We start from the raw sequence: 14,177 nt of genomic DNA on the forward strand, positions 1-14,177 counted from the left end.
CTTTTCACCTTTACTTGACTGTAAGAAATATGCCATATGCTGCACAGATTAATGAAGGAACAGCTGTGCGCAACATAAAATAGACCAGTTTCATCTGGACAGTTAAAAATAAGTATTTCATCATTTCGGAGAATCCTAAGCTTGTTAACTGGCCTTATATTATAAATTCAGAAGACACTAACATTTGAAAATTCTTGATCAAAACTGAGTCTCTTTCTTGGCTCAAAACATAACTACAACTGTCAATTAGGAAGATGAGAACTTACCTTTGTTAGAAGCAATATAGTTTCAAGGGCTGTTCTGAACTGAGTCTTAATAGACAGCTGAAACCCCGAAATATCAACCTGAAAAAGTTACACAAAAACAAGCTTTGTGGTATTAAATTATGTTACAGTATCAAGGTACTCTCCATCAACTACTTGGCAGTAAAATGTCCACATACCTGCCCCCATTCCTGGGCAAATTGTACCAGAGGGCAACTATACACCAAAGTAACACCATAGACACTGGAAACACAAACTGGTTGGTTCTGATACAGTGCTTCCCAAAGGTCTGATTTTTAAACCTCTTTTTCAAGGGGATCTTACAGAAAAAAAAAAAAAATCACCCCATGCTTTAATTATGCTTGGAACACTGCACTGCTCTAAATTGATTGGCAAATTTTAATGATAAATTCTATTTAAGGATTTAACATCAGTCCTTTGAGTGTTCCATTCTGAAAACAGTGTTACAGCTATATTTATCATAAACCATGTAAAGTACAAATGATTTCCTAAATTCCAGCTACATTGCAATTAAGATGCATTTTATTTACTGCACTGCCTTTGATTTCAATAAGCTGTAAATTTTATTTAACTTACAACTAAGAGAAGCTGTTTGGTTCTTTCTACGTGTTTGAGAAATTTGTGGCCCATCCCTTTGTTTGCATGTGCACCTTCAATCAGTCCTGGGAGATCAGCCACTGAAATCTAGGAAAACAAAAGTTTCAAACAAAAGATTTCCAACAAGCAAAAATGGTGATCTTGAACTATCAACACCTATTATCATTTTTTATAAACAAAAGAACCCAGACAAAGGAATGTCAGGAATATCTATTTTGAGAGACTCCTTTTACAACTATGTGTATTCTTTGGAATTGTGCGGGGGATCAGTTCTCTGGCAGTATGCATTGGCTGTTTCAATACATTTAGAATCTATCATCAGAAGCAGATTTAAACAAAATGCTACTATTACACAGACATTGTGCTCCTCACGTTCCCCTGTCTATTTATTTATAGCTGCCTGCAAAGTAGAAAATGGAGGGTAATAATACCTCGGCAGAGATCTTGCAAAATTTACCTATTATCTGAGAATAAAAGAGACTCTGAAAGGCACGAAGATTAGGCTATCACGGTTGTATAGAATTCAAACTGTCACTGGAAAAGAAAGTAAAGTATGTTTCTTGTGGCTACAGAGGATCGTTATTCCAAATGCAAACCCACTTAACATTGTTCCCCAGAGTGTGAGAAGCTCCAAGAATTTGTCTTCTGCTCTTCAACTGAAATGAGATTTTGATTAGTATATCAGCTTCCAACGAGAGCCCAGCAAAGACTGCCACAACGGACAGGGATCTTGTCATTTTCTCTGCTGGCTGAAAGGGTTGTACACAGTTGTAAAGGAGAGCTGAGACAGACTGAAAAAGAGCAGAATACTAAACCCCCCACATATCTACTCATTAACTCACAGAAAGTAAGACAGACAGTGAAGCAAGGAGCAGCAAAAGTAGGGTCTTCAACTCTATCTAATACCCATTTAGACAGCAACTGGACTCAATTAAACAATGCCCAAAGCCAGCACACAATACAATTTCCAGTGTGCTATCTATTGCAGAAGGGGGCTTTCTGCTACGAGTGAGTTACACTCCCACTCATGTGTCACACTAACTTTTAACCATTATGCATTTCCTAAATATTTGAAGCCTTGCTTCAGAATTTTCCATCTACAGAGACATGAGATACAGCTGGATGAACCACAGACTTGTAACCAGAAACAGGGAGAGAATAATTGAAACGAGGAGAGAATAACTAGAGAGTTAGAACAGAAACATCCACTTCCTGGTGTGATGTGTTTGGGTGCTGTAGTACCATCATCATCACCTTTTTCCCCAACTTTATTTCTCTTTCAAAGAATATTTTTTTATGGAGCTCAAAGAAACTCATATTCTCTCAAAACAGCACTTGGTTCTGATATTCTGGGAGAAAATGAAAATGCTTCTGCTAGTTTCCATGATCTGGTACTAAGACCTGAACCCAGACTCATACTCAGATCCTCTACTTTTGTCTCTTTTCTTTTCCAAGTAGTAATGACAGACGGCACCAGGTAACTTGCATGTATTTTCTTCTTTATAATGTATTAAGATAAAATAAGCAACTTGCTACATATTTCCTTAAAAACGTCAATGTTCTGTAGGGAAAAAAAAAAGATATAATGAGCCAGTCTCCCTTGAGTGATACAGGACAGTCACCTCAATTATTGCTTGTAACTGCTTACATTGTTTTGCTTTCAGCAGTTGCAATACTGAGAGCTGAAGTACTTCCTCTTACTCACACATGCTCCCTGTGATCACAGTCACTAGTTCCTTTGATTTTAGAAAAGAGATATTTTGTCCATATAGTTCCTATATAGCACCCAACACATATAAAAACCACAAACTGCAGAAACAGCCAACAATAAGGGTCATTGGCTATGATGTGAAACAGACTGCAGAAAAGAAAGCCAGGAGTGCAAGTAGTTCTCCTGCTGGAGAAAGATACACCAGTAAGAGCAAGAGGTCCTGATTCATGGCAGGTAGTTAGTTTTTCTAAAAGGCTACAAACAATCCTGTTATTTGCAGCACAGCTTTCTAGGATAAGTTACCCTAAACTAGCAGATAAAATGAATATACAAAAAATTTCCCTTAGATGTGTGCATCTCTACAGGGAACCTGACAAACTAGACTTACTTCCTTTAATGCAGTTTTGTTAAAGGTTGTTAAATGAAGGTTTCAAGCACCAGCTACTGAATCCCCCTAAGATTATTGCTTCTGAAAGCGAAAAGAGGAGTTTTCTGTCTTTCCACATCTGAGAGGTATGCTTTTCTGGTTAACTCATCTGAAACCCTTTTATGCATTCACCTTTTATCTTGGAAGTGATGAGTCCAGTACTGCATGTATCATACACTTCAAAAACAAAATAAAAGCACATCAAAGAATATTCAACCTTGAGGAACCAAAATGTTTGCTGTAACCTTACATGAACTTGAGGTCCAAAATCTATTGAGTCTCACTTAGCATTGGTTTTCCCTGCAGTGGATACGGTAGAAAGGATTCCAGGCACCACACAATTATCTGACAACTTTACCTGAAGAAGCTGGGTGGAACTGTGTTCACAAAAATTAAGGTGGTAGGGCAGTAGCTCCACCAGTCCTCCAGAGCTACAGCCTACCACAAAAGGAACTGAACCCAGGTACCTCACGTCCCAGGTAGTGCACTATCCTGGCTGTTCAGGCAATCACTATCATCACTTCATGCTATTTCAGTTTTTTATTAAAAAAACCACAAAACAAAACACAAACCCCACACCAAACCCCCAAAAGAAGTTAGAGCAGCCAACCTAGAAAGCCAGAACAGTAAATTATGGTAACTGGGTTACATTCACTAAATTCCCTGTCATTCACTACTGCAGATCTGCAGCTATTGGACAAATTTGCCACTGTTTAAAATCCATTCTGAAAATGACTCATTCATTCCAGAGCTCTCTGTATAGCCAACTTGCAGAAAATTTGCCTCTTCTAAATAAAAATAACAGGTTAGTCTCTGAAACAATGAATTTTTAAAGTCCTAAACTTAACAAGAGTATACTAGGACACAGCAATCTCAATTCCATACACAAGGCTCACAACTCTATTATAATAAAGCAGGATTAGAACCTCAGAAAGGAGACAAGGGAAATGAGAAGTCATTTATTAAAGTGACTTTAATAAATGTCACTTTATGACTTTCAATGTCACATTACTGCATTTGGCTATAAAGTGCTCTTCTTACTACTTCATAAAAAAAGTACTTTCTCCACAACTCTCGTAAAGTCCATGTAATTGCATTTTATATCTATATATTATAGATACACATATGAAAAAGCCTACACGTTTCCTTTTTCCTTTCTGAAGTTACGTTAAGCAACATAACTAATCATTATATACAGCTTTAATGAACAACCAGAATGAACTTTCATACCAACCTGCTTATAATCTGCATACATGATCTTTCCCAGTTCAGGCTGTATTGTTGTAACTATGACAAGGGAAAAAAAGAGGAGGGGAAGAAAACAAAACTGTTTTTAACATTTTTAAAAATGTTAATATTACAAAACATTTAAATGTTGCAGGACTTTCTCACTTCATATTTAAATGAAACAACTGTTCAGTAGCAGAAAAAAAATAAGCCAAATGGGATGTTAAGAATTACTGGAAAAGGAATAAAGAAAAAGCAAAACAAGACAGAACAAAATTAGACCACTCAAAAAACCAGTGGTTCACCAAATCTTGGCACTGTCTGCAGTGCTGTTCCCATCATCTCAAAAAAGGAATAGAGGAGTTAGAAATCTCAGACACAAAAATGATTATCCAGACTACGGAACAGCTTCCAAACAGGGAAAAATAACGAAAGACAAAGTGAGATAGGACTCTTCAAACTGAGGAAAAATATAAAAAGGCTGTAGAGAATCAGGAGTAGTGCAAGAAGATCAGTAGGAATTATTAGTACTTGTACTCTTGCTTTTTAATTAAAGAATGATCAGACAACCAATCCCAATTTACTGACAGAAAAATAATAAAAATTTTCTGTCCATTTTTCAGCGGACAGATTCAAGACCAAAATCTTACTCTGTTGCAAGAACAGGTGGTAGCTATTTCCACAGCATACAAGATGTTTATGCAAAGGAACTTGATGGTGCATATTCAGTAGATTGAGCATATTACACACCACAGAGAGTCTCAGATGCAATAAAATGCGCTGAGACTAAAATAAATGTTAAATAGACCCTGAACCCACAGGTTGAAGCACTATGAGGGTGTACACAAGAAAAACTGAGGTAGTTAAAGGAACTGGATACTAAAACAGCAAGTCTCTCTTTGAAGTATTTCTTATAATTAAAAATCTGCGTAACGTATTTAGCAGGCAACATGGTTATCCCCTATTCTTTAATATAAACTTGCAAACCAAGTCAGAGAAAAGACTTCTTGCTCTCATGAAATATTACTGCTCTAGAAATAAGAGTATGAACTTACATGCATAATTTGCAATCTCAGGTTTGGCATGAGAAATTTTGCTTAACAAGGATGATTTTCCTGCATTTGGAAACCTAGAAGGAAAGTCAGGATTTATACATTGAATAAACACACATGTGATTCCTGTGTATTTTATTACCAAATACACTATATTACCTTAGTCAAACTCAATGCTATCAACTAATTTTTGCAGACACATTTACTCAGACTTTTATTTAAAAAAAAAAAACCACAAACCAAAACCAGATCATTATGATTTTTTTTTTAAAAATCGAATCCAAATAATTTTTCTAAAACCAACAATGCTTCCCAAGGATGCAGGCAGGAGAGGTATGTAAATACACATGTAAGAGATTTAAGGGAAATCTTTCAAAGTCACTCGGGTGGAAACACAGCGTAAGCATCCAGGTCTACTTGAATTCAGTCTTCACATGCTATAGCTAATTTTGTAAATTATGTTTACATTCTAAACACCTGTCATGCAAATGCATCTTATCAGTTGGATTTACAGTCTTTTGGTATACAAATCATGGTTAATGAAACATTCTACAATTTAAGTACCAATGATATCTGTGCTACAGTTTAGCTACTGCAGCAAAGCATATATAAACTCCGTAAGTACATCTATATGGAGGGGAGGGGGGAAGAGTGAGAGACTTTGTGTATATAGACACACAAACACACATACACACACAGTTCGTTTATGTTTTTAAGGCAACAAAGTTGTATGAGGGATCCTGAAATTAGGACTAACCTGCTTTGTTACCAAATAAACCAAAAAGAATGCCAGCGAAGCCCTAGGAGCTGGTCTGTGCAGACCTGACTGTTGTAAACTTTTCCCTTTACAAGGGATAGCTATACCTGCATACTACAACAAAAACATTCCTTAAGGGACACGGTAGCATTTACAAAAGCTTCTTCACAGAATACATCTACCCATTGAAATGGAAACCTAAGTTAAAATGGAAATTATAACACATGCTTATTTTAAAGATTAATCTGAGCTGTAAAAGACAATAGCCTTGATCCATGTCAAACTTGAAGCTAATGCTGACATCAGAGGATAGACTATAGTCCTTATTCATAGCACCTGCTCCATACGGGAGACCACGCAAGACTTGTGTTCCAGTCAAATTCACAGAGAGTTATTCAGAACAACATTTCAGTGCAACACTGATCAAAGAAATCTATGTCTACAGGCAACTGAACATTGGTCACAAGATACAAAGGCATGTGTCACACAGAAAACCATATACTCTCCACTTGAATATATGCAGAATTATGACCTGTTAACAGGGACAACTAATAAGAACATGAGCTAATGAAAAACAAGACTAGTATTACGTTAAGGGGCCTTATAAAGGGGTTGTATACAGGACTTTCTTAAACAAGAAAGAAACATCATGACTCTTCTTATAACAGGAAAACTATTGAGGGTAGTTATAATGCGCTCTGATGTTGAAAGGTGCCTTAAAGACATTCTGGAAGGTTACTCTGGTCATCTCCTCAAGCGAGTATTTTATTTCCACTGAGGTACAATATGCTCTTTGAAGTTTAAATTGCAACCTACACTACACATCACAACCTGTACCCAAACCTGATGGACCTTTCTCAAGTCTATGTTTTTTGCCTGATCTAATAGCAAACCACTTGCAAATCTACTGAAGTAAAAATAACAAAGAGATCAAAGTACAACCACAAACTATCAGAGGCTGATTCATACTCTCAGCAAGAAAATAATATGCTCCTCTAATTAATTGATACTGATTCTTTTTATCCATTTTAAAGGGAAACTGTCAGCTAAAATACAAGCCAAAATGCAAGATTAAAGAAGCACCAGTGTCATAAAACTCCTATATTTTCACACACTCTAAAACAAGAAAAAAATTCTTTATCATGTAATTACTGAAGACCACTTGAAAATTACAGAACTTTAGATAAATCTGATATTAACAGAATTATTTCTAAAAAGCAAGAAAAGAAAAATGTAGGTAGAAAACCATGCTGTCTTCAAATTTCTATTCTTTAATGGTATATACCAATTAGACTATTTCCACCTCAAACCCCTCGTCGTTTTATGTTTCCTATGGTTTTTATGAATAAGGACCACAGGGCAGGGGTGGGGGGTAGTAGATGCTGAGTAGACCAATACTTTTACAATTGTAGTTTGTTGAAAGCTTTCTCCAAATAAAAATATATTTATCTGCATTGTTACAAAGCAGCAACATCAAAATGCAAATCCTACTAGTTTGTAATTACTTCCTTCCAACGTTCCAAGCTGTTTATTTGGGAGAGTAGGCTATGTAGCCTTTGAAACTCTCTTTACAACTACTACTGAAGGGATCCACTTGTGCCAGTACCATAAAGTCAAAGATGCAATATGGATAGTGTTCTTGGCTGTTTTGCACCTCCTACTTACTTCATAAATATTAGCTAATAGTATTTTGATAATCACTGCAATTGCTAAATTCAATTATATTCATAATTATATATTATCCTGATTCATGAAGCTCTTCGCCCACAAAAGCATAACCAATACTTTCCAAATTTTAAAATTAATTTTAATAGGTTTGAACTCTATCTGATTTTTGCAAACTGCAAGTAATTTAAGTGGCAAAGCAAATGTACAGTAACGCTCATTCTCCAAACTCTCAAATTTCTTTGAAATCTACTACTTTGTTTTCTAGTATCAGTTCTCAAACTACAGTACTTACCCAACTAAGCCAACATCTGCTATAAGTTTCAAATCAAGACGAACAATTCGCCTCTGACCTTTGCAAGGCACGAAGTTTGTTGCCAAAGAGCCTCCAAGACCTCCACGAGCTGCTAGGAATCTCTCTCCTGCTGCATTAAGCTCTCCTGCAAATAAATTCACTAGTGAAAAAGCACAATCCCCTGCAGTAGTTCAGTTGTGATTTTCCACTTATATCTATCTTCAATGAAGAGACGGTTTTCTGCACGCTTCCTTACAAGAGCTGTGCACTCAGGGTCATGGTATTTTTCCTTCTTTGGAAACAAATGAAAGCAATCACACCCCAGTATTCCCCTCTGTCATATAGTTAGTCACTCCAAGAAAAGTGCTAAGTACAGGCAGGCAAAGTATGGCCAAGATGGTAGTTCTGAAGCCTCCAACACATGAATTCAAGAATGCAAGGAAAAATCTGCATTGATAGAGATGTGGCGACAGCAAACTCTTCAGATGTTCTGTATTTTTTCATTAAGATGCAGGCTATAATATCTCCCTTAGGGTTAGAATGTTAGAATAACAAAAAAAAAAAAAAGCAACATTTGTATATATAATTCAAGGATGCCTTTAGACACTGACATGCCTACATCCAGTTCTTGCCATACATCCAATTTTGTTAAACATCCAAATCAGAGTAATTTGTGAATTCAGTTTGAACTCTGAACAGTATGAGAAGAAAAACTCTGAGAAACTGCAAAGGAACCATTGAGAGCTATTCCAAGAGCACTGTATTGAAAGAGATCTTCCTGGTTACTACCAAGTACCACCCTTTGAAAAAGAGTAAAAAATGGGTATTTTAGATAACCTGAAATGTTGATACTCAGCAAGGATCTTTATCTTTTAAGCAATGTCATAATTCAGTAAAGTTATAGGGACACTTACCTGAGTTTATGGACACATAATTTATGTAAAGTCATTCATGATTCTGTGGAGGATCCATATGGCTTCCAGCCTTTAACACTTGTTTGCAAGGGCAATTTTCTTTCTGCTGCATATAGTGATACAAACTAACTACTGCTAATTTCTGGAAGGGGTCCTTGCTTTTCCAACAATTTCTACAGTGTATTTTTTGTCAACGATTTGTCCAAACAAAGGAAAACACACACACATTTTGGGAGATGTGTAACCTTAAAACATCCTAGTGTTAGAAGTCTGCTAGATGCTATCAATAAATATGACAGTATCTACTAGGTACATTAAAACAAAGCAAAAGTTCTTACCAATCTGCTTCCCATCATCACAAAGAACTGAAATTCCCAGAGGCACATGAACTTCACAATCTTTTCCTTTTTCACCTTTTAGTGCTTTAACACTGGGAGGAATTAAACCAGGCTTAGTAACTTAAGCTGACATTTTGCTTTCCGGAAAAGATGTATATAACAACTTTCATCAAACAGACTCTTACCTGCTGTTGGCTCCTGTTCCAGCTACAAATCGCTTCTGGGGATATCTGTCCCTAATGCTCTTTAAGGTAGTTCTTTCTCGGGCAACGAACCAGACATCACCACCTCTTCCTCCTTCCCCACCTAGACGAGGATAACCCATTCCACCAGTTCCTCCTCTCACATAGAGCCGTAAATCGTCTATGAAGTTGCCATACTAACAAAACAACAGTTTCGTATCAGTATTATGTTCTGCTTATATTCGTTTTGTAGACATGTGAGTAAAACTGCTCGGATAGAGCTTTTCCCTGATGGCAATAATGAAAGTTCAGCAAACAGACACGTAACCCTCCAAAATATGTTTTAATACGAGAAATCTTTGATGTTTCTTCCCCGGCAGCGACGCCTCACGGCACGCCTGCTCGGCCTGCAGAGCCCGAGGCAGAGGGACGGGGCGCGGCCCTGCCTCCGCGCCGGGCCCCGGCGCCCACGGAGACACGCGTGCCACCGTGGCGGCACCTCACCGCGCACCCTGCCCGGCACCGTGCCTCCGCCCCGGCACGTACAGGCCCCCTGCGAGGAGGCCGCTTGGCGGAGACGGTGCCTGGGGAGTGAGGCGGGGCCCCTGCAAACCGCCGGGAGCCGCGGGTCAGCCCGGGGGAAGGAAAGCGGGCATTCGCCTGGGACGTGCCCGCGGAGCGACCCACCAGCCCGCCCCGGAGAGGCCGCGGGGCCGGGAGCGGGACCGCGGCTCCCCGCCTGCCCTTCCCGCCGCCCGGACCCTGCCTGCGTGGGGTTGCACGCACGCAGGGCCCGTCCCCACCGCTCCCCGGGCCGGGCGCACTGACCTTTCGCAGCACCGCCCTTCCACACCGCACCATGGTGGGAGCCTCCGCCCGGGCCCGGCCTGCGGCGGCGGGAGAGGAGGGAAGGGGCGGGCCGGGGCAGTGGCAGCGGCCCCGGCCCCTGAGGCGCGGGGTGGGCGGGGCCCGGCCCCAGGGGGCTGTGTGGAGAGGACAGGGCAGGAGGGCGGGCGGAGTCAGCGCCCAGGTGCCGGGGGTCTGGCTGCCGGCCGGGGGAGCGCGGAGGGAAGCAAACAACTGCCCCGACTCCCATCTTGCCGGCGGCCGCCATGACGGCGGCGGCGGGGCGAGGCGGGACCGTGTCCCGCGCAGGCGCGGCCCTACCCGCTCCCGGCCGCGCGAGGCTGTGGAGGCTCCTCGCCGTCGTCCCGCCGCGGCCTGGCGAGGCCGTTCCCGCGGGGCCGGTTCCCCCGGAGCCGCCGGCGCGGCAAGGGACAGGCCTGGTTTGCTGCAACGTGTCAGCCCCTCGCTCCAGTCCTCCCTGGCCCCCAAAGCATCTCAGGCGGAGAGGCGCTAGGGCATTTCGGGCCGAGGTGCGGGCAGGGGCGCCTGAGGGGAGAGCAAGGCCCCGGCTGCCGGAGCTGCGAGGTTTCGGGCAAGATCCGCAATCCCGAGCAGCCTGTTCTCCCTGGCAGCTGTATGCCGGTTAGATACAGCACCTACTGTTGGCTTTGCTCATGCAGTTGGACCCTTTGAAGCCTGTTGGTCATATTGCTGATGTGCTCTCTCTCAAGAAATTGGGACCTGACCTTTCAACGAGGCTAATTTTCAGGATAAGGACGACCGTGTTGAAAGTACATGGCTTTATTACGGCTTATAGTGCTTTGCATTTCTTAAATGGTCGCAAATGAGAAACTATTTTGTAAATCACGACATTAGTAAGGTCAGAAGGGTAAAATTGGTGAAAAAATGCCCCCAAGTTAATTCTTTCACAAGTCCTCATTTTGTAGATAAGTATTTTTCAGGCAGTATGAGGATTTTTTCAGTGTTGTTTTTTTTTAAAGCACAAATCCTCATGAAAAAGTAAATATTCTATTCCTTCTTACAGCTTTTCCACAAGGTCATGCATTCTCACTTGCAGTTGTTAGCTACCTGAGGAGAATCATTACCATTCACAGTAATTTAATACTAAAAATAAGTTCAACAACGGATTTTATCTGTTACATAATAAAAAACCAATTTAGAAAACAGTGTTGTTCCATATACATGCTAAATGGCCCAACAGAACATTTAAGCAGTATCCAGGATGTATCACAACGTGTGAGTGTTGTCCAGTGCCATTTTAAGAATGTAAATTTGTTTTTGTTAGTTGTTCGCTAGTTTTGTTTCTTAGTTGCTTCATGGCCTAGGACACCAGATTTGGAAACTGGATTTACCAAATATATGCAAAATAATAGTTACATGGTTAGATTCTTCTGCGTATTATTGTTTGGTCTTTATGTTTGCTGTAATCTTGCTTTATTTTATACACTATAATTAGGCCAATACCTACATTTAAAAAGCCTACCTATATATAGTTCTACGTAGTCATTAGTTAATTAGGGTAAAGGAACCTTCAATTTGCTAAAATTTTAGATATAAATTAGGGAAAAAATATTTTTAAAAGAAATCAGGGAAGAATGACTAAAAAATCCAAATTCCTAATCCTGTGCTTTTCAGCTGACCCACACTTCTCTCTCTGACTTAAAAAAGCAATCTGTTTATTTTGCAACTGGGTTATTCAGAAGACGGTACAAAAGCAGCGTGGCTGTCATTCAGAATGATTATTCCTGATGGCTTTTGATGATCTTGATGAATGGATAAAATAATAACATACTTCAGTTGAATACAGTTTTACAAGATACTACAGTACGAAATGTTATTTTTTTGTCTTGAAGTGTCATATTCCATGGGAGTTATTAGTAGTATTTTTAGGAGGCCTTAGTCCCCTTTATGAACCTTTTCCTTCCACCTACATGTATGGAAAAAATACATTCAAAAGCTTTTCACTCTGTTGACTATTACTGACCTGCTTTTTCTGCTGTTCCATGTTCTATTTACCAGTCAACTACATATTCTGTTCCAGCTAAAAATACTTCTAATTTCTACCAACGGGACATGCTTGTATCACACTGTTAAAGAATTTTTAGAGCAGAAGATTTTTCAGTGATATAAGTGGGAGAGCAGGAGATGTGACTATTGTCTAGTGAGCCTAAGTTAAATCCCCCGAATTCGAAGTATGCCTTTCCTCAGTGCCAAAGTAGTTTCACCACGTGGAGAAAGGCAAGATGGATCATGTGAATGGCAGAACAGAAACAGCAAAAAATGCAAAACTCCACGTCATGCTTTCACATCATGGGGACTACATCTGCAGTTCTGAAACAGGTGATACGTAATACCTAGCAGTGAGTGTTTTGAACAGATCTGTTAAGAATGTTATAAGATGACTGGAAAATAGCAAGCATGGGTCTGGCCTTGTACTTGAGGCATTTAACTGAGGGGTCCTAGCTGAGAGGCTTTGTTGGCTGAGACTCCCTCTACACTCGGTGGTGAGAGGTGTCTCCAGAGGACAAGCCACATCATGAATGGCTCCCTGTGGATCCCCGTCTCTCTCTCTGTTAAGTCTTTGAAGTTAGGTGTGCTGAACCTGGACTGTAATTGCTTATCGTTGAAAAGAAGAAAAGTGACCTGGCCAACCACAGACCCCGAAGCCTGGTCTCAATCTCAATACAAAGCTTTGGAAAAACTCAAATTTGCCATGTGTCCTGGGAAGGAATCAGAATACGGGGGTTAGGAGAGAAATTGTGAAGTGAGATAGCCACAAACAAGGTTGAAAAGGAAGATGTCAGGCTTAAAGGGTTGGTTTTAGGATGGTCTTATTTGGTATTTTTTGTAGTAGCCCTGATAAAACCAGCAATAGCATACTGATGAAATCTGGTAATGATATATACTTAGGAATCATCATAAGTACAGAGAGTATCTCAGGAGATGTATTTTCATTTAAAGTAGGGAGGTATTCATGTCATCGTTTAAGGCCCTGGTGAAATCTCATTTGGGGTACTGTGAAAACTTCTAATTAATTGTTCTATAGCTGAGCTAAGGTTGAACTGAAAGAGGGGTAGAGGGAGGTTAGGCGCATCACCAGAGAGCTCGAGAGCCTTTTGTACAAACAGATTTTAGGGTGGCTCAGCTTGTTTACTTCAATAAAACGAAAACAGAGAGGAGATATGAGTGCTGTCTATAAATACATCAGGAAAGTAAACATGAAGGATGAAAACCATTTAATTTGCAGGGCAATGTTGACACAAGAACAAACGGATATGTACTATTCATTAATAAATATAACAGGAAATTAGAAGAATGTTTCTAGTCATTACAGCAATCCAATTCTGAAACAGCTTTTCCATGGAATTAGTGCGAGCAAAAATATACCTGGTTTTAATACGGCGCTTGATAAATTTATGAGACGATTGTCCAACAGAGCTTTCTGTAGCGGCAGGGAACTAGGCCCTATCATTCAGGAGGACCTTTCTGGTCTGTGTTACCATGCCAATTCATAGTACAAACAGCAGAACATTTTGTCCAGATTTATGGTTCATAATATGGGAAGGACTTGTCAATCCGATCTGAATAGCAGGGAAGGTTCAGAAGTCCTTACATATGCAAAAGTTAGATTGTGCCACTGTGACTTCGGTAAAGCATACGATGTCAGCATTATATAGAAAAGAATAGAAAAAAGGAGATAAGCAAAAGAACTTCTAGGTGAGCCGAAGAAAGCGTGGGGAAGTTGCAGATGGCAAGAAGGTTATCAGCAAAGTTCTTCAAGGATCAAGTCATAGGCCCTGAGCTCTCCTTGGATACCAATACAAGTATACATCAAATTATCCCGTGTTTCCATGCTTTGTT

General features: G+C 40.1%; 1 protein-coding gene across 2 annotated transcripts in view; it reads right to left on the reverse strand.

Annotated features, from left to right (window-relative positions):
* The window catches only part of LOC143157082 (GTP-binding protein 10-like), a 59,130-nt gene that overhangs the window by 2,948 nt on the left and 42,005 nt on the right, over positions 1-14,177 (reverse strand). Inside the window, exons 1-8 of one of the 2 annotated variants that reach the window (XM_076331558.1) lie at positions 10,278-10,375; positions 9,453-9,646; positions 9,268-9,359; positions 8,016-8,160; positions 5,302-5,375; positions 4,254-4,306; positions 861-968; positions 267-344 (exon numbers count right to left, since the gene is read on the reverse strand). In XM_076331558.1, the coding sequence (XP_076187673.1) occupies positions 267-344; positions 861-968; positions 4,254-4,306; positions 5,302-5,375; positions 8,016-8,160; positions 9,268-9,359; positions 9,453-9,646; positions 10,278-10,310 (777 nt within the window). In that variant the 5' untranslated portion in view covers positions 10,311-10,375. Of the gene's footprint in view, positions 1-266; positions 345-860; positions 969-4,253; positions 4,307-5,301; positions 5,376-8,015; positions 8,161-9,267; positions 9,360-9,452; positions 9,647-10,277; positions 10,376-14,177 lie in introns of those variants that run through there. The other variant, XM_076331559.1, reaches the window with a different exon arrangement.

This window comes from Aptenodytes patagonicus, chromosome 2 (assembly GCF_965638725.1).
Source record: "Aptenodytes patagonicus chromosome 2, bAptPat1.pri.cur, whole genome shotgun sequence".
NCBI lineage: Eukaryota > Metazoa > Chordata > Aves > Sphenisciformes > Spheniscidae > Aptenodytes > Aptenodytes patagonicus.